The 21,467-nt window shown below is 41.3% G+C and overlaps 2 protein-coding genes across 2 annotated transcripts; one reads left to right on the top strand and one right to left on the bottom strand.

The window, feature by feature from the left end:
• Positions 1-1,394: 1,394 nt before the first annotated feature.
• LOC122565583 (protein obstructor-E-like) lies at positions 1,395-6,150 on the top strand. The gene is made up of 5 exons (XM_043721669.1): positions 1,395-1,552; positions 3,368-3,586; positions 4,426-4,693; positions 5,483-5,617; positions 5,740-6,150. Exons 1-5 carry the CDS (start codon positions 1,492-1,494, stop codon positions 5,753-5,755), a joined length of 699 nt encoding a protein of 232 aa, XP_043577604.1. The 5' UTR covers positions 1,395-1,491; the 3' UTR covers positions 5,756-6,150.
• LOC122565582 (protein obstructor-E-like) lies at positions 6,151-20,451 on the bottom strand. The gene is made up of 3 exons (XM_043721667.1): positions 20,159-20,451; positions 8,939-9,349; positions 6,151-7,941 (listed from the first exon to the last, which is right to left on the bottom strand). Exons 1-3 carry the CDS (start codon positions 20,211-20,213, stop codon positions 7,631-7,633), a joined length of 777 nt encoding a protein of 258 aa, XP_043577602.1. The 5' UTR covers positions 20,214-20,451; the 3' UTR covers positions 6,151-7,630.
• Between the last annotated feature and the right edge of the window lie 1,016 nt (positions 20,452-21,467).

The following is a 21,467-nucleotide window of genomic DNA, read 5'->3' as shown; positions in this document are numbered from 1 at the left end:
GTTGTTGTTTCTCTTTAAGAACTTGTTTTGAAAATACGTATAAATTATCTGTAAAATTAGCTACGGAGTTTATGACGCTTCTACGTAGTTTTCTAAAGACAGATGTCAGCGATATTGGCAAATAACTTTCAGGAAACTAAAATATTATTCGATGTAAAATTATGTTTCTCTATATTTCTGTGTTATTATTTTCTGCCATAGAAAAATACGACAAAACTTCTTCTTATTCTTTCCAAGACTATTTTTAATTATCGTTAATTAATTTAATTAATAGTACCGTTACCTTGCAACTGCTGTGACACATTACAAGAATCGAGATATCTGCAAGGGGTTAGAGTTTGACATTACTTCTTTAACAAGTTCAGAATCGCGTGAAATTTATACATATTTTTCAATCACAGCGTGAAAATGAGTTAATACGTTACGTACATAAAATACGCGTAACACATACGCGGTGTATAAAAATCGTCGTTTTATTAACTTTTCGACTACTCGAAAATGATTATCTTCGACCATTGTACTCATATCATTCTGTGTAATTGTTTCATTCATAACCGTAACAATGATTATCTAAATAATTACGAACGTAGTAATTGTCTAATATAATTACAGCTCACATGTATAGCACGTGTACACTTATGTGTACTTATATACATAAATTTGCATCGTCGTAAACACGAAAGTTGATGGAAATGTTAACGAGAAGGAAACTACGTTATAAAACATCAGCCAAGTAGCTGTTTTCCACGTAATCAAGATGCTAGACCGAGGTTTTTTGTCTTCCAAAATGTCAGTCCAGTAACGCGAAACCTGGTTCTTCTTCCACGTTGCGCAATCGTTTCTACAAATTATTTTCTCCGCTGCGCTTACAATATTAACGTAATACGCAATTGACGGTTATTCTTACATACGCTCAATGTCGACGAAAAATTGGAAAAAGTTCTGCGTACTATGAAGAATAGATATTAACACGCTAATTGTCACGATGGTCACCGTTGATTCACGTCGCTAAGTAGTCTAGGATGGTTAAAATCAGATCAATTTTATGGACTAAAAGATGTTCGCCAACCTGAATGATTTGCCTAATAACGTCGGAGAAAAAGTATGGAAATAGGGCATAATGTTTTGCAAAAATTAAATGTTAAATTCGCAGTCACATGGCAGTGAATGCGTTACAGAAAATCTCACGAAAGTCCAACCTCTTTGGGACCGCATTTTCTCACGTTTCTCGCTTCACTTCTTGCAAATTCCCTTTGGATTTTCGGATGAGACGTTCGATCTACCGCTTGTCCGCTCGGCTACGCTCGGCTCGGTTCACCGAAGTCGCACGATCGCTCGAAGAAATCGACGCGGAGAACGATCGGTAGGGTGGGGTAACGAGAGAGCAAGTGTACCAAGCAAGTGAAGGGAGAAGCTCTCTGTTCCGAGGTCGATAACTAAGTGTCAGTAGTCAGAGTCGACCCGAGTGGAGGATCAGACCGAGCGACCACTATGACGATCGAACACCGGAGGAGCGTGACCTTTTTGACCGTGGTGATTTTTCTCGCCTCCGGTAAGTTTTTCTTTTTCACCATCGTCGGTCAAATCGAACACCTCTGCTAAGATTCCTCACGGCGAAATCTTCTCCTCCTCCTTCTTCTCCTTCTCCTTCTCGACCTGCGGATCATCGGCGGCCAACGATGCGTCTAGAGAATCGCATCGGCCGTTCTCCGGGTTGCATCCCAGCAGGCGTATTCACGTCTGGTCTCGGTCGTTCTCCGAGTTACGACACTCGTGTCGTACAATTTCAATAGCTTTCACCGTTGTCTCGGCGACCGCCTCCTCTCGCCATATGGTTACGTCGACGTGACCTATGATATAATGGCGGAGTCTGTCTAGCGGGTTTGCACGCCTTCCTCTCTATTATTCCGAAACGTATTCGCCATATCGTCGACCACGATCTAACCCGAGCTGCATTATTCATGCACGCGCCGTTCGGATGGCACGTCGCCTCTTTCTACATCGCGTTCTTCCGTATTCCTCCGTGTCTTTTCTGTCGACGTGCTTTCCTCTTTGTCTTTCTCCGATATCACAGACACAACGAACGTATTACGTAGCCGGTATATTCGTTTTACCGCGCGAGGGAATTTTAAAGAGTTCCTCGATTCAATCGAAGAACCACGCTTTGGTAATTTACGATCGTAGATGGTACTCTTCTTCAGTTCAGATCGTTTCGGATCGAATATCGCTGATATTTAAGACTTGGATGTTCGTTAAGACGTCTCATCGGATTAGCGTCGTTCGCCGTGCCTTTTTTCGGCATCTTATCGATGATCGATGCTACTTTCTATTTCTCTCGATAACGAATAACTCGTACTCGCGTGATTAATATCGCTAAAATATGCGGGTTTCTCTTTCTACCTCGAGCTGGTTTGTTCTTTGCCTTCAGCCTTCTCATTCTTAGCCCGCCTCCTTTCTATCGTGAACGTCGTCGGTTACTAGAAATCTTTTTGCCAGCAATTAGCCTCGACTACCTGTAGTTTGCGGTTTTCTCGCGGTGTTCTTCCTGATTGTTTCTTCGTACAAAGAAGCGCCGACTTTCCATTCGCCGATGCACGAATATTTTTGTTTCGCGACACGCTTTGTTACTCGACCAGCAACTAGCCTCTTTTCTTTTGCTATTGCGTTTTGTCATACTTCTTCTTTCCGCTTGATTGTCTATTCAAGATTCACCGTCTGTAACCTTGACTCGCTTTCTCTATCGTTTTGCTCGTTCAGAATGAACATCTTAGTGGTAGTAAATGTTCCTTATATATTCCTTCAAGGTAACGCGTGCATTTCTTTTCTCTATCCTCTTCCTATTTTAATATCCGAGTTTGTTAGATCAGGCACGCACAATTTTTGTACACAAGATGAGACGAAACGGAACTTGTAAAGAAGCTACAACGAAGACAACAACTTTGTCTGAAATCGCGCAAGATTTTAGTTGCTTCAATTCGTAAGATCCCGACTAAATTTCGAATTGCAAATGACGACGGTTTAACAACCACCGAATCAAGAGAACATAAAATAATACGATCGTTTCCAGGTGTTTTACGACCTATCTCGTCCTTTTCCTTGATATTTCTTTCTGTTTATTGCTCCGATTAATCGTTTCAGCTATTAAAATCTGCTTTTTTAAATTGTTTCTTATCTCATAAATTTGTATCTTTCTAGTTTTTCTAAATGTCGCCATTCGTTATACGCTAATAATAGAACACGTTGGCGTTACTTTTCGGAGAAAACCTTTGACTTTTTTCTTTTATCGATTTACTTCATTCGTCTTTCCGAACGTGATAATAATCTCTTTTCCATCGTTAAATAACATTCTTTTAACTTCGATGTATAGTTGAAGCAGCTACCCTGTTGGGTGCGCCACCCTGTCCCAACCCTCATGGCGTCCACGCGTACGCTCACCCCGAGGACTGCAACGCATTCTTCCTCTGTACGAACGGCACCCTGACCCTCGAGTACTGCGAGAACGGATTACTTTTCGATGGCCATGGCGCCGTACACGACCATTGCAACTATCACTGGGCCGTCCACTGCGGAGATCGCAAGGCTGACCGTAAGTATCTCGTTACGTTCTCAACAATTGCGACGATGTCGTAACGACACGCATATACGAGCTACGCGTGAAGGTTCTGTCTTTCTATCTGGATTTATTAACACCTTGTTTATAGCACGTCGTTAAATTGTAACGTTAATCCTGTTTGCGATCCTTGAATTTTCGTATCGCAGCCTTGCTCTGATATGTCCACCCTCTTAGCGTATTAAATTAATTAAAAAGTAATATAAAATTGAAGCAAGGAATCACGACGTATCAACGACGATTCTTTCGTATTTCGATCAAGCTTGAAACGTTTCAAGTGTTAGAAAGATACAGTGTGTCGAAATTGTCACGTTACGTCGAAGAATACGAACGATGCTTACGACCAGACTGCGGACTATCGCGGATTTATGGGAAGGTTTATGAAGGTTCAAAAGTGGCAGACAACGCAAATACACAAGAATAGAACGAAGTATGTAAGGTGTAACATCCGTTGCGATATCTCGTAGATGAAAGAAATTTCAGTTCGGGTCCTATCTTTTAAACTGTATTCCTGAAAATACGAATTCGCACAAATGTCTCTCTGCTTATTAAAGATCGAAGAATAACACATCAGATAAAAATCTCTGGACTAGATAACGTATTTGCGATTCTTCGGATTTCGACCCTGTTCCTGATAGTTTTCATCGCGCGTCGTTTCCTGAACATTCCAGTCTGCCTCAAGGTAGACCTGAAACGTTAGAACAAGGCGCAACGCGTTATCGAGAAACACAACCGAGGCCCGAAGAATCACAGATACGTCGTTTAATAAACATCGTGAAAAGTTCGAAGTGTAAAAATCTGTGGGTCGTTTTCAGTTACTCCGCTCAGTAGCCCCGGCTGCGAATATCAATTCGGTCTCTATCCTGCCAGTGACCTGTGCAGCACCACTTACATCAAATGCGTCCACGGACATCCCGAGGAAGCGCACTGCGACGCAGGATTAGTATACGACGAGAAGAGTCACACTTGCGTCTGGCCCGATCAACTGTTGCCCTACTGCAATCCGGAGGAAATAGTCGGCTTCAAGTGTCCGCACAAAGTACCTTCGCACAGCGCTGCTGCCAAGTTCTGGCCTTACCCGAGGTAAGTTGTTTCTACGAAACCATTGTATGCGCAGTTGCTATTGTTTTCAACGATATATTATTTATAAACGCTTCAGAAATTTATTCGATGGGTACACGATTGATATACATGGGCGTTCGATGAGTACGAACAATGGCTGGATTATAAATGCACGATGTGCATTTATGCGAGTCTGATCGTCGAAGTTCGTACGCAAAATGTAGACTTTTTTGTTCGGGTCTATTGTCTGTCGTAGAGACGCTTTCGAACGCGGCAAAGGTTTCACTCGTATCCCATTTAGCTACTTTTCCACTTTTCGTTTTTGTAATTCGTTATTTATTTTAATAACGGGCCGTGATTAACAGGAGATTAAAATACCGACAAGTATTTAAAAGTAAATAAATGTTCGATTTTATACGGAACAGAAAGATATCAATACAAATAACGAAAAGTTTTCGGAAGCTTCTTTAAACGACACCGTCGGAGGAGAATTTATCGATAAAATAAATTACCTACTGCAGGCTGAACCGTTCGTTTGAAAGCGAAAGAAGCCGATGTCCTTAAATAACCAGCGACCGCTGTTTTGTCCGACGCAGAAATTAAAAACCGGTCTCCCTATGCTTTCGAGAGGATAACTCGAAGGAACGCCCGTTCAGAGGTGACACGTGTTTTACGGTTATTCGGCGTCATATTAAGAAACCGAATTTTCGTCGTTTCTCTTTCTTTTAATGGTACAACAGCGATAAAAACCGAGGAAGAAATGCGGTTAAATATTCGTAATCCTACTTATAGAGAATATTTGTTTCTCAGATTCCCTGTACCCGGGGACTGTGGCAGATTGATCACCTGCGTCGATGGCAATCCACGTTTGCTTACCTGCGGCGATGGTAAACTCTTCGATTCCGTGAGTCTGAGCTGTTTGGATCCTGACGAACTGCCTCATTGGTACGTTGCAAATTTCATCGTTTCGTTAACTTTTATTTTCATATTTTCGGCGAAAGTGAGAACGAGAATTATGTAAAATATAATTTACGAAGGATTATAAATAATTCGCTGGTTTGTTTCAGTGCCAATACCGTTTAAATTACACAGGGATGTCAGCATCGCTACTCGAATTCGCAAGAGTCTATCAACCGTTTTAGAACCTCGAAATCTGCAGCCTTCGCCGTTTATTCGAAGCAAAATATTCTACTCGATAAAAAATAATCCAATCGCCTACCGAAAACGTTACGGAACAGCAAAATTAGCGAAACTATAACGCAAAGTATCGCTTTATCGGTACAAAGTAGACGATACCGATAGATCTGTACAATTTCACAGATGTATAATAATTATAAAAAGCAAAAATGGATCTATCGATATTTCTAATTAGTCTTAGTTAGAAAAATGTGTTTTATAGGGAAAACAACTGCAAAACGATAGGGATAACGACGTGTACCCTGAACATTGGAATAAAATGTGCACATGCGTACAAAAAATATACAACGTACACTTTATTTCAACGAGTCTATATCCGTACAATTGTGAACGTTTTAATAGATGCTTACGATTAAGACGAGAAAGGGGAGGGAGGGTGAGAATGGGTAAAAGAGAATATTTACACTTTGACTGTAAAGATGACAGAGAACAGTGTGGTGATAGTTGCTTAATAACAATAATCAGGGGGTGTACAATCAAGACGTGTTCCATACGATTTACCTATATCCTTTTTAACTTAGACGTATGTGCGCAAAATAGTCGTCGACGAAACGACCATAATTAGAGAAACGAAAGAAGAAGAATGAGATATAAAGAGGAATATCTAGCACTTCTAATCAGAAGTAGTTACATACTTTCTAACGAAGCGGTGAATATACATAAAGAACTGAGTTCAACAACGCCGCTTGCGACCTCGCGCCATCTCTTCTAGATTCGAGTGCCGCGATACCGATTACAATATCGGCAAATTCATGCTTCCTGGCTTGCAATCCAGATTTCTGTTCGTTTCGAAACTTTGGAATGAATTCTCGATCGCGCTTCTCGCGGACGATTGTCGTCCGATCGACGCTCTTGGACTGCATTCTCACGCGCGTAACGTGTAACGTACGAACATTTTGTAAAGATTCCTGAGTCGCCTGGAACTCGGTTGGAACACGATTGCGCGTAACTGCAACGTGTTTAGAGCGTACGAATAGAGCGTATGACGTAGGAACGATGGAATGAGCGATTAGTGAGCTGAATTTCATGATCTAAAATTGTTCTAAACGATCAAGGTATATCAAACAAAACCAACGAGAAGACGAAGGACCTAAAGATATCAATCGCTAGTTTTGAAATTGCTTTACGGTAGGATTTAGTACTTTGACAAGAGTGAACATCGTGATTATATATGTGTCTTCCTTTTCACGAAGGCACATTATCCTACAGGCTACATTTTAAATCGGGAACGATTATTTGCTCACAAACGATCTCTTTCTATAATTCTATTACCTGTGAACATTTAAGCTTCTTCTTTTTGTCTTGGTATTATCGACCTGTTTACGAAAGAAACTACGATCCAGCGATCTAACCTGAAGTGATCAATTCCGACAGGCGCGATATTAAAAGCGATTCGGTTTCTTAGAGAATAAATAATAGAACGTGTTGTAAATACGAGGCAGATAGAAGACAAATCGAACGATAAAACGATTAAACAGTCTTGTCCATTTCAAACTTTGAGCAACCGATCCTCTTACTCTGTCGTCTAAAACGTAGATCGCCTAAGTACACGACGTTGACGAAATAATACGCGAAGCACGTGAAATAATATCCAACCAAACGATACCGATCGCTCGACGATTCTCCATGATTTTTCCTTTGTACGGTATTTTGCAAAAATCGGCTCGTTTTAGACAAAACCTGAAACCGTCCTACGTTACACGTTCCACACGCGTAGACGCAGTCCAAGACCTTACGATTTATCGAAAAGCGTTGAACAATTTAATTTCTGGGACGAGCTCGAAGTGGAATCGGCAGTGCGCCGGCTGGCAATGGCGGAACACCCGGTGGAAGGTTCTCCTCCTCCGGCTCTTGTTCGTTTCGTCCTTCAGGGAGGTCGCCCTCGAGGTTGGGTGGCGTCGTGGGTACGTCGCAGTCTTCGGTGGGTGGGACCACGCACCTGAGCGACCTTCGATCGAACACCAGCATCGCCGGACATCTCTGTAGTCGTGGATATCCGCCTTGACATTGCCAATAACGGTTGCAGGATTTGCCCAGTGGAACGTTTCCGTTCGCGTCGTCGTTGCACAGAGCTGTTGGAGATTCGATTACGCGTTATAGAATATGCCAGTATAAAAGACAAGGTCGTTAGGAAACACGGATAAGTGTTAATATTTTGATATTCTAGCATCTAGCGGAGTAATTTAAACTTGGAATCCCGTGGAAAAGCTGTGTACTTAGAAACCGAGGATTTCGGAATTTTAGCGCGCGACGATCTCTAATTCGTTTCGTTATGTAATTTTATGTAACACGTACGTACGTCGTTCGAGCATTTTCGATTAATATCCTGTAATATTAATATTCTGTAGTTTCTATACACAGGAGCGTGGTTGTACAGTGTCGATTAAAGGTATTAGGACGTCTGACGATGCGTAGTAAACATTCTCTAATTGCGATATTTTATCGTAAATCTGTTGCTTCGTTCGCATCGCGCGCGTTTCGCAACGTAAAATACCTATAGAAGCAAAATTTCTTTGAACGAACGAGTGGGTGTCTTAATAGCTATCGTCTGCAACGTAGGATCGATAAGAATGATCCGACATCAAGGATGAAGTAAATCTGTAAATTCATATTGTAAGCGGTTTTGGCCGTGATCGGTAGCTTTACAAGTTCGCCGCGATGAACGAGACCTCTTGTTCGTCAACTCGTCAGGCTCCTCCGTTACCGTCGAGACGAGACGATACGACGCGTGGGGCAGACGAAGGTGCGACGAGAGCTCGCTTCGAATGCTAATTAACGACTCACCTTTTTTTCCCGGCTGAGGCCACTGACATCGAACGTAGACTACACGAGGCGAAGAGAGAAAAAGAACGACGGGCGCCGCATACCCACACGCGCGTAGACTCTTACATGGTCGCTTTCGAAAGTGAGAATGATCGCGAACGTCGCCTCTGGCAAAATGTTACGCGTTTTGCGAAAGAGGGAACGGATGTCAAAGAAGCAAAGATAGAGGGGAAGACGTGGTGTTTCGCGAACGAGTAATTTGCCGGAGATTTTTCGATCCGCAGTGAAAACCTTCCATCTACTCACGATGTTTCTGACATCCTTCGACGTTCTCCGGCCAATCGCAGGATCTGGCCCTCTCGTTGTACAAAAGTCCACCGATGCAGAGCTGTTCCGTGGCCGTGCCATTCCAGCAAGTCCAGTAACGAGTGCAAGATGTCTCGTGGCCGAAAATACCGTAGAGCCAGTCACAGTGATCAGCCGGGATCGGTGGATTCGCCTGACGTTTTCCGTCGCAGTAGTTCGCTCTCCAGGGGTAATCGCAACCCTCGGTCACGCCACGGTGCTTTCCAGCGAATACGAGGCCGTTTGGACAGTCGAATAATTCTGGGCGACCATTGACGCACTCCCAGTAGCGATCACAGTATTCTATGTCGCCGACGACTCTGGATTTTGTTTGACAAGGGTCTTCTTGCTGTTGCTTCTGAGCACGAGATACTGTAACGCGCAAAGATATCAATAAAACGTGTTTTAGAGATAAAGCTGTATGTCAAATTAATCGTAGGTGAGAAAGAAGGACGAAGGATGGAAAAGATAGTTTAGGATATCACGAGAATTGGCATTTGATAAAAATGGGAACTACGACGATCTACGACGATATCAAATTTGTTAGACAGATTTTCTTCATCCGTCGAGATAAATCTTCGAACAACGTACCCTTTCGTTCTTTTGGAACGTATCATTGCCATTCACGAGTCGTTCGTAGGTGCGCGACTCGGAGGAAGAGATCTGTAATTCGAAGAGGATGACAACTGTTAGCTGCTAATGAATACCAATTACGAAACGTTTGGCGGCGGATCGCTCAGCCTCGATCCATTATCGACGGTTAACATTGTCGAAGACAGTTGCTGCATGGTTTTTCAAACGAGCAGGAAATTATGCGTAATTTCCATTGGGAAGGCCGTACGTCTCGCAACTTAATATCCAGCTGCACGACAACATCTTTTCGTGATCTTTTCTTTCGATCGAGGAACACGTTCCCGTCGACCATGAGGCATAGTAACACGATTTCTTGGCCGATCCGATCGAACGTTTCTGACTCATCGTTCGTTGGCACATCGATCCCGCAGAACGAGTCACGATCCTAGTTTTTGTCTTGAAATAAACATTTCCAAAAAGAAAGACGTACGACCGCGTAAACCGTGAGAAATTTGACGTTCGAACTGTACTGGAATTCGTAATTAGAGTCAAGAGGGAAAGAAGATTTTGATCGAAAGGTGTTATACAATTTTGAAACAGAGGCTACTTTTAACGAATTATAATCTTATTGTCTCGTACTTGTCTTTCATACAACTTTCCTGTTACCCTTTGAGAAACTTTCTCTTCTATTTATTATCTGTAATGGTTCGGGATAGCTTTCATCAGATACGTCTCTAGTTATCACGATACACTTCAAGTGTAATTTTTAGTCGATAGAATAGACGAGAATGCTTTTTATTCGATGAAGAATTAAATAAATCAAAGTCTCTTTTTCTTATTATGCAATTGAAGTTATTTCACGCTGGTAATTCGCGATAATTAAGCTTCGACATTCCGAAGCTCTTCTCATACTTGTTTCAATAAAGATACGACATCGTAACATAGCTGGTACCCGCTGATTGTTCTGCCATTATGCCGCGGCAGTCGTTTTTCAATCGCTGGCATTACAATGCGATTATTATATTGTTATTTTATCGCGCCATACGGATTTTTTCATCAGAAGATAAATCTATGCAAGGCAAGCGTTGCAGAACACAATCCTCTGTGTGATATTTTCTTAGATGCCCACTGTGCTTGGAAAGGTGTTAACGTTTGTTGCAAGCGCTATGGGCAATCGTGTGAAAATTGCGATACAAACAGTCTGAGTCCGAGGTATACCTACTTACTCGTTTCCTTTTTGACGCCATTATATACAGGGTGTTAAAACTATTCCTTTCAATTTCTACTTATCTCCGCTTAAAAGTAATACGCGTATAATTTATTCGCAATATTTATCAATTTTTCTTACGTTTCGTCGGACTTTTCTTCGCCAACCGGTCACTAGGATCGATCATTATTAAGCGAAGCGTGTTCGCAGAGCAGTAGCTCCTGACTGCAAAAATAATCGAGTTTCTCCTTCTTTGACTCGTTTTGCCAACAGTTACGATACGTAAATACGTAACGTATTATAAAGAAACTTTCCAGGTATACAATAGTCACGTAAGCGTATGTATCGTTGTCACATTCTGAGGCTTTTCTAACGAAACTTCAGGTAAAACTCATCTTAACGGCGCGTGCGAACCGCGCAAAAAGCGACAGGAAAATTCGTGTCGTACTTGGCGGATTGATGCACACGTTGCCAACATCCTCTCAAATAAATCGTGTGAATACGAATACGTAAATACTATTACTCAAATACAAGATATCATAGCAAGAACGTTAGCTCGGCGAATTTTTCAGCGCATTAGCACGCATATTGTTCAAATGCGACGCGATACATTCACTGTCAGTCTCGAAAGACGAGTAAGACAATGTAAGGTACAATGTTACAAAATTTACATACACCTGTTGCATCTACGCGAAATCATAAAAATAGTAAGATACTCCCTGAGGTTCAAAAAATTAAAGATCTTGTAATTTCCGATGCAATCTTATCCCAAAGATTTCTATAAATCAAATGCTTCAATTTCTTAATTTCTTCTTGGAAATACACCTGCAGTAATTTTACCACGACGCGAGTACAAAATAATATTGCGACAAAATGCGTTTTCAGTTTCTTTGCCAAGTCAGATACATTTGCTAAGTTTGACTTTTGTACGCAGACTTTTACGACTGATTGTATATATTGTACGTGTTTCTCGGTAAGCTAACGTCGCGACAAGACGATTGAAACCGCCCAAACGAAGCGCGCTGTTCCGATGAACCACAGTCATGAAATTAATTTACATCCCAAGTGAAGTTGCTGGTGCCACGATGGAACGGTTGGGTCGGCGCAATCGCATAACCACAGGAGGTTACACGTAGCGGTCGTAATATCTCGGTTAATGGGCGCATTTCGGTGTCCGAGACCAGGTAGAAAAGCGAATACATACATAGCAAAGTAAGGTGGGAAGGCAGCTCGTAGCTCGCTCCCAAGAGAGCATGGTCCGGGCACGAGTGAAAGTGTCTAGCCTTGACTTGCAACCTTCATCCCGCCCCTTTCCTCTACCCTGTCCTCCACAAAATCGAACATTCGATTCATCGACTTCTACTCTAATGTCGTTCTCATCCTTCATCGAACATCGCGATTAATAAACCGAAAAAAGGATTAAACAAGTGAAAGAAACTGGGAAGGCAGAAGTTGCTCGGTGACTTTCTCGAATCCAGAAGCGAGCACCGAAATTTCATTCTACGTAAAACTTGCTTAAAAAACAATCGTACAAATCCGATACGATATTTTCTCTTCTCGAAACGAAATCATTGGTCTTTAAAATATTTTACGATGTTGGAATTGCTGGTATATGAAGATTTGGAGAGTTTAAGGGACTAAGGAGCAGGTATAGATACAGTTACAGGGATTGGAAAAAGCATTTGCAGATACCTTTATTTTGCGATGAAACATTCTTCTCGTCAGGTTCTACGTGTCAGCTTCGTATTCAGTTTCATGCCAAATCTTGGTACTCGAAAATAAACTGCTACCAAATGATACGAAATCCAATATATTAGGTTGTCCGGAAAGTCTCTTTCTTTTACAGACACGTCTTTTACAACAAGGCATCTTCATAAATGCATGAAACCTAATCTTGTGATTTTTAGTTTGATAGAACAAAATGAACCATACGTAATTCGATAAAATAATATAAAACGGAAAATGTTGTGCATCCATTATTTCCTTATAAAACGAAACTTTTACTTGGATCGAATGAATCGGATTGTAAACCTGCAAATACTTTTCATAATCAGTGTACAAAATTTTGTACGGGTGATGTTTCGATATGAAATTCGTTAGACAGCAAAATTCTCGATCCAAAAGCACGAAAAAGCGGAAAAACGAAACAACGGTGTGAAAATGTCTCCATGTAGCGTTGTAACTAAACTAATTCTCGTCTTTTACCTTCGTTTTATCTTCATTTCACTTCCATTATCGTCCTTTTCGCTTCCGTTTATTTTTCTCGCGATGTGGAAAGAACGGAGGAAGAACGAAACGATGCGGCGGTTAGAATAAAATTTCGATAATCGGCCCGATTACGATAATGGATTAGGAGATACGCTTAAACCGGTTTCAGGATGCAGGAATGGAACGATCGAATTTGGAGACTGTTCTAGAACGATCAGTTGAATGTCAAGGATACACGCGCTACTGCAAGGCACGGAAGAGAATGATTCTTCTAGCATCTTGTGATGGACCATGAATTACGACGCAGGTAGGGAATTTCGAGACGTTTTAAAATATCAGGCCGCTTGTAGCGATATTTATGGCTCCTTCCTGTTCTATCCTACGCCCACGCTTCATACATCAGAATTAAATCGCAAAAAGGACGAGATAATACGTTTTTCAGGATAAGAGATTTCTAATGATAAATATTCGTCCCGTGGCTCGGTGAATTTTGAGATGTCTATTAATTTCGTAGTAACTGGAGGAGTAACTCGTATAACGGAGATTGCACGGCCGAGGAAAAGCGAGCGCGCAGCGCACCTTCGAGTATCCTGCGCGCCTTTCCAAGTGGAACGCTTCGCCGCCATTCGGAGCTCTAGAATACTCTATCGAGTTTAGAATGCTCTGGAACAGTGGTTCTTAACGCTTTAAACACGGCTGTCGTCGATAGCGACGACGAAACGAAAATTTGGCGAAACACAGCCAAACCTCGTCAATGAGCGACGTCATGTGTGGAAAGTTATATCGCATTTAGCTTTGTTTAGTCTTGTTTCTTCACGTTTGGGCGGAACGATTTATGAAATTATAGAATCTATCTTTCGTTTACCACGGATCTCCTTTAAATAATTGTCTGTCGCCATGGATCTCTGATACTTAATTGAAAATTCAAATCCGTGACGTGTCTCAAATATGTATATTTAAAACAGTTGTCGATTACTCGTCAACGATCATTGAACGCTGAGAAAAGAGATCTAACGTAAATAAATAAATACACATACTTTTATCAAATATCTTTTATTCGAATAATAAGGTATACGTCGACGGACCGCAGATTAAGAACCGCTGTTCTAGACGATTATGTCGAATGTTGTTGCCTGCGAGTACAGTAGAGCGCAAACAATGCACCGTGATAGAAGAATCGAGTCGCCACCGACGAGAAATGAGTTTTCATGCCAGAAATCATTAGCGTTTCGGCATCTACGCGTGGCTTTTAGCATCGTCGAAAATCTTCAGGATTTGGTCGAGAAACAAAGCGATGAACGATAGAAGGAACGAAAAAATACTTAAAAATAAATATTTGATCGAGATTATAAAATCTGACGGAATTATAATTTATTTCGTACGTTGCATACGATTTTCTAAAATAGCGAGAATCTGGAAAAATTTGTCAAGACTATATAATTTATAATTTGATGAGTTTAACATCTTATCGTTAGCGACAAGTTAACGCAAATGGCAGATACGTAAAAATTATTAGCAAAATGTTCTGCAGAGAAACGCTAAGATACAGTCGCCTGTTGACTTTGTAGGTGGACACATCCCTGGTTAGGCAGCCTGGTTATGTAACAGAGACTCTTATTAGTGTCGTGGAACCGAGATACTTTCCCTTCCTTTACGACTCCTTGTAAAGAAGTAAGTGGTCGCAGTAGGCCGCTAGTTTGCGTTTAACTATAAAAATCGAAGTCAACATACAACTGTGAAACTCCTAATTGTTTACATTCCATAGATAACACGTGCGATCTTCTATGGCCTGTTCTTACGGACTACGAATTTCTTCTCCCGTTTAACTATCTTCTTTTTTAACGTTCCACTTTCGTAGCTGTTTCATAGTCGCTTTCTACAGTCGAAAATGCATCCATAAATTTTATACTTGTTCGTCGCTCTTAATACGTATTATCTGTGCCGATGGTTATGAAAGTGGTCTAAGTCACATACATATTTTTGCGAGATATTTTTCAAGTTTCGCGTTTAACGCACGAGCTGAACTGCGTTTAACGACGCACTAACCGACTCTCGCGATCTAACGGTTTCTACCACTTTGCAAACATGATTTCAGATTCTTGTAACGTTAATAGACTCGACGCAAAATAAACGATAAACCCATTTATTTTTTAGATTCTTCGCTCAGGCCACTTTCATAATCATCGACACATATTTCAAGAACGTTTATGGTCGAGCTTTCTTTACTTTTCACTCCCGATCTACTACGTAGATGTGGATCGATCAACGCTTTGCGGATTGGAGCCGCGATTTCGCGTCTTCCATCTTCCAACTGTTGACGACGAGAGACGTGAATTCGCGTATTACATACGTCGTACGATATTCTATAAAGATGTTAACTACCGTTAAATAAAACACTAAGAAAAGCAATGGATGTTATAAATGAAATGTTATGAAAGTGTCTTTGTGTTATATTCTTGAATATAATTATATTCTTTGAATAACTTGAAATTGTTATATTCTTCGATAACGAAACCGTTATCGATATATTAAACAGATTTTTAACGAATTTAATAAAATAATAAATTTTGCTTAGTATCTCTTCATCGGAGAAATTGTTTCCAAGCATATCATGCTAAAAAACGTTATCAGAAATATCTTTAAATGTGTTCCTTGATTTTTAGTAGAATATCACGTTTGTCAAATGCTGCTCGGGAAGTTCGTTCCGATATTAAACCCTCTGGTCGACGTAAAAATCAAATCGAGAAGTTTTTCTCGGAAAAACTTGCGAGGTTCTGGCATGATGGAATATTCAAGTTGCGTGAAAGACGAAGGAAGATCGCGAGGTAAAATGACACCTACATAATTCGATAAACGTACGATCGAATCGAAATGTAAATGGCTCCAAAAATACGCGGCAATTCAGGCAATATCGTCGGAGCGGTACGGTCCTCGAAGCGGTTCAAACGGTTGTCGAGATAAACCGAACACGTCGAGTTGCAAGGTGTCGTCCCGCGTTCGTCGAGAAACGGCGCAGTATTAGTCATGCGTAACTGTTTTAACATATGCACGTCCGTGACTAACAGTAAACGCAAAGGCAACATCGGTCTATGCATCGTGCGAGATATTCAAAGAGAAAGGTCTGTCTGTACTCTTTTTCATGCGAATTCTCTAAATCGATGCACGGACCGTAAGCTTGATGTACGCGCTTATATACTTTCCCAGTAAGTACCTCATTACTCCTACCGAAATCGACTTTCCACCGATTAGAAAACCATATTTCTTTATCCAGAAAACCGTGTTTCAAATCCATTCCAGCGTGTTCAAAGGCGAATCGACGAGATTCCGTCTACGCTTCAATTTTTCCCTCCCATGCTCGCGCATATCTTCGAGCAAGGACAGGCTAACCGGTAAATGAAAAATCGAACAGGTTTGGTTACGCGGAAAATTCTGGCGCATGCCGAACCAGTACGACTGGACAGACGGCAAACTCTACAGAAAGAGTAAATGTCACTACTGGACGTTTCACTGTGTTTCTTCCTGATTGTGGAAATAAACGAACATTGACGGCCTTCCCGTGACCGGAGTAGAGTTACACGCGAGCAAATGGTCGTACGCGATAGTCACGGGGCCCCACCTTTTCACGTTCCTTCCGTAAAGTGCAACGTTCCACGTGAAAAGTCAACTCGCGTAATAAGCGTTCCACAATCCATACACCGTTTACGAGATACGAGCCACTTCCCTTTTCTTCTTCTTCGTCCGTGGCACGCCTTTTCTTTGTCTCTTTCCTCGCCCCTTTTCCCTTCGTGACGAGTATTTCGTATTATTCGCTCGATGGATACGTTTCGAAGCGATTGCTTTCTTCGGCTACAGTTTTTATCAGATCGGTGTTTAATGCGACGATTGTCAAAGGAAATTAATCCGTGTAGCCGAATTTTCGAAACGTTAAATGACTTTTTTCTTCCCGTACTTTCCTTGCTTTCACCTTTTTCCGATCGTACAGCTCTTTAAAGGAATAGCAGCCGATCAATAGACTGCCGACGTTCATGTAAATTATGAATTCTACGAGTACAGGTAAAGAGATAGAATGTAAGCAGAGATTTCTCTTACTCGTTGAATATTACGAGTGTCATACTTTGGATATTTTCGTTCGTGTCGCACCCACTATATCTATTTTTGTAGCTTTAAATTCCTCGTAAACGTATAAAAATCTGTAGTCTATCGATAGAATTCATGTTTACCGATATTCCTCGACAAATTTATCGGCGTATTTTTGTACGTAAAAATATGTAAAAATGTATGGAATGTGTGTGATTAATGTCACGCGTATTAGCCGTTTCGCTACAACGATTTTTCCAGTCGTTTTCTGGCTTGCTTCCAAGCAGCCTCCTTTTACTTCTTTTCCACCCGTATAATTTGCTTCTTTTTCCCCGTCTCGAGGTTACGTCGCTCGAACAACGTTTCTCCTTCTCGTTTCACAGTTTTCCCACTAATCAACCGAATAATAGCAGTTTTTTCTTCAGATTGTGTTAAAGCTTCCGGGTCCAGGCAACAATATCGTGAACGTATAGAACGACGTATTCGCGCTTAGTTGCCGAGAAAATATTCAGGTGGATGGTTCTATTATTCGAGAATTCTTGTCCTGGCATTCCGGTCGGCCGCGAAGGAAATGATAGCGGAAATCGTCCGGAATGAATAAATAATTAGACCGTTGTTCGGTTTGAAAATAATTTCTATAATAAAATTGTACGCCACGATAGAAAGTTGTGTCTCTTACGTAAAGAGTCGTTGTGAATCGAAGAGAGATCGATACGAGATTAACCCCCTGGAGATGCGTGGCCTCGTTAGATCTCAGATTAAAACTATTTTGGCTTTGCTACGCATAATACAGCCAGCCTATTTTAATTTTATAATGAACCGTAACGACCAGCACCGTTATCATTTTTCCATAAATAATCCTTTATTTATTAATATTTTGTCATAGACCAAAATTAGTCGTCGGAAAGTTTGTGCTACCGATGATTGTTAAAATCGATATAATTATTGGTCAAACGATCCTTGTCCGTAAAATCACAGGTTTTAAATTAATCTTTGATAAATGGCAATGATACGAAGTCACGAATGATCTATATTTTCAAAGTACATTTCAACGCTCTACGCGACAAAGTTTAAACGAAACGTTTTAGGTCGGCGGATTAATCTCCTAAAGCCCAGGCGGAGGTTAAAACTGCACCGATAAGAAGGAAACAGATTTTAGATTTTTAAACGCGTCGTTCGAAAATGAAAACAACGACCAAGATGATTAATAGTATGAAAATGAAATGAAAGTTTCTATTCACGGTATGTACGTTTCATAGAAAGTAATCTGATGCTAATAGAAACTTACTTGAACGATAATATTTGAGAAAATGATGCATCGCCTCATCGTATTCTAAAGTTGTACTCGCGCATGTTTATTCCATTAGAAGAATCGAGTTACGTAGGGAAATCGTAATCGAAGAGTGGTATTTTTGGCATCAGGTGAAAGCATCGAAAGGTGTTTGACAATTACGCGATCAAATAGCGATCAGGTGTTTATTTAGGAAGAATTATGAAACAGGAAGTACTTTTACCCGTGTTTCGCAACTAAAGAGACCAGATACGCGAGTGACATTTTGCTACTTCATACGCGAAGTTTTTCATTCCTAAGCTTATCGACATCGTCGCTTCATTATCATTACAACTATTATCTATTACGATTGTTAAAACGATGAAAGAATATTTATTCCTCTGATCGTCGATGCGTCAATACCGTTTGATCGTGGTACAACTTTTAAACGGGAGATTAATCGATCGCTTTGCGATCTACAGATGCAAAATATTCGAAAGAGGAAAAAAAAGAGAGAGAGAGAAAGAGAGTGTGTGTGTGTGTGTGTGTAATCTGTCGGCTGAGCTACTTTCATATTTTCACTCCCGAGACACGGGAGAAAGTTCTCAAGATGTGTGAAACCCGATGAACGCTCGTCATTGTCTTATGAAGACCCGTGTAATAATTATTAGAAGAGGGGCATTTCTCAGAGTTATGAATACCATATTAAACGATAACGGATATTGTGCAACGAAAGAGGGTTAAAGTATAGAAGAACCGATAATCCAGAGAAACAGCAATTAGTCGCAAACGGTCGAGAGTTAACCAACGTTATTTCACAATCTTCTTCGAGGTTTGACGAATGACAATAGAAAATGATAAATACGATTCTGTATTTCTTCGAACGCAATTTTCGTTTTTCCTCTTTCGTATAAAATTTGCCCATCTTCTATCAAATTTCGTCAACGAGCTTAACGAGAACTTGTCAGTTTCGATTTGAACAAATTTTCTCACGAAGAAGACGATCGGCGATTCGACGTACGGTAACGAACAAGTTAATCGCCACACGCTATTAATTAATTGCAGCTCGATTAATTGCCACTCGTTCCTACGCGAACTTAACGCGAAAGCGAGACATGCTCGACGCACAGCGACTACCAAAGGGATATTTAATCGAATCGCCGTTGATTTCGACGGAGAAGATGGACGAGGTGACGCGGTGTTAGACGCAAGCATCGCCATTAAGCGCGAGAGCAATCGGAAGAATCGTTGCCGCGAAAGTAGGCCGATGCGCACACTTTTTAGATCCAGCGGCCGCGAGAAACGCGCTCGTCTGATCACAGAAAGTCCGTTTTCACTTGCACTCGCGGCCTGTATTCGCGCTCGAGATACCACTACCGTTTAATCGATTAATAGAAAATCGACGGACCTCTACAACCCGGCAGCTCTTTTTAACCGTATTAGCACGTGATAATGGAACATCGATCGACCGGCAAGACGAATGTAAACAGCACTCAAAGCGTTTATCGCGTGGATATTGTTCACGACGCGGTGAGTCGCGTTCGCCGTACGGACAGTAAAGTCGCTTAATTTATACAGAGACGATCGCGACCGCTCTTCCTTTCTCTCCCTTTAACGACGCGATAAAACAAAATCGTGGTTAACGTCTACGGTTACATCCTCGGGGAAGACAACGTGGGAAGAAGACAATAAGAAAGAGACCAGAAGGTGCAACGGTACGGGACGGAAGATGCTGGTAGAACACTCGTGGAGGAACGTGGATGAAGGAGGAGAATGAAACAGAAGAAGAAGAAGAAGGAGGAGAAGAGTAAAAAAAGTAAAACGAAAAGTAAATATAGGGACTCACCGTGCGCAGCCAGGAACAGCAAAAATAACGAGAGAATCTGCGACGACGATACCATTGTGACTCGTAGTGTGTTCGGCCTTGGGAAAGACCAATTCGATCAACTCGAATCTACTGGAATTTCAATCCGGCGACTAGAACCATCCAAAGGTGGGGCTGGAAGCGTGAAGTGATTCTTATGGGAACCGAAGAAGCTCGGCTGATGAGTTTTCGTGTCGAGACTGGTCACTGGGAGAGGCGTTTGGCTTCGTGTCTTATATGAGCTCCCCACTCTTCCGGTAGGTCCGATCTCTGCGGCATAGGAAGGCCTCCCTGGAGAACACACCTGGTTTCTTCTATCGAGAACTCCGTCGCGCACTCGGTATCCTCTCGATCGATGATACTTCGGGATAGATCGTTCGGATTATCGGAAATCAAAACGTCGTGTCGTTGATCACTCTCGCGGTGAGAACGTTGTCCTTCGTGCCGCTTTTTGCTTGCGCGGCATTTCATCGGGATGATGAAGTTGGATAGCATCGGGTAAAATTATTGCGGTAATTAGAATAAATACAGAGTTATTTATGGAATTAATCGAGGGAATTGCGAGACTAGTTTCTCTATTCGATTCGAGAAAAAACCGTCACGTTATCGAACGAAAGATATTTTCCTATACTTTTTACAAAATTATTGAATATATTAATATTATATCTTCGATAAGTTTCATTAGACGAGACTCGGATGCGATAAACGTTAAATGAAACAAGTCACATATTTTGTTTCTTTCCGTGTTTCTATCATTACTTAATGCTGACATTCGTTCAAAGTAGATACAAACAAAATTTATTTGTGTAAATTTAGATTTATGATATGGAAGGAAATAAGATATTTGTACGTCAATAGAATTATATAGATGTCATGCACATGTACGCAACTTCCAAGTCACATACCGTTACAAAAGATGAAAACAAATACACAACCTTGCGCTAATTTCGAAAGAAATCAATGATTCATACCTGAATTATAAAATGTATTAGACAGTATTAAATCAACTAATCGATGAATGAAACGGAATTCGCATTCGAACGAACGACCCTGAATATCAATTCCGTTCTACGTTTTGATTTCCCGCGATCAGTACGATCGGTTCGTACGCAGCTAAAATCGGACGCAGATCTCTGATTTCGATTCTATTGTCCGTGATTTAGCAACGAAGTAATTGAATTTATCGAGCGATTCTTCACGCTCGGATACTTCGCTACGACGTTGAGTAAATCGCAGTTCGCTCTATCATACACGATCGTGTTTCACTCCCGTTTTCTTTTCCTTTTCGCGA

Source organism: Bombus pyrosoma, linkage group LG3 (genome assembly GCF_014825855.1).
Source record: "Bombus pyrosoma isolate SC7728 linkage group LG3, ASM1482585v1, whole genome shotgun sequence".
NCBI lineage: Eukaryota > Metazoa > Arthropoda > Insecta > Hymenoptera > Apidae > Bombus > Bombus pyrosoma.
The sequence above is the reverse complement of the archived record's forward strand: the minus strand, read 5'-3'. Positions and strand labels throughout refer to the sequence as shown.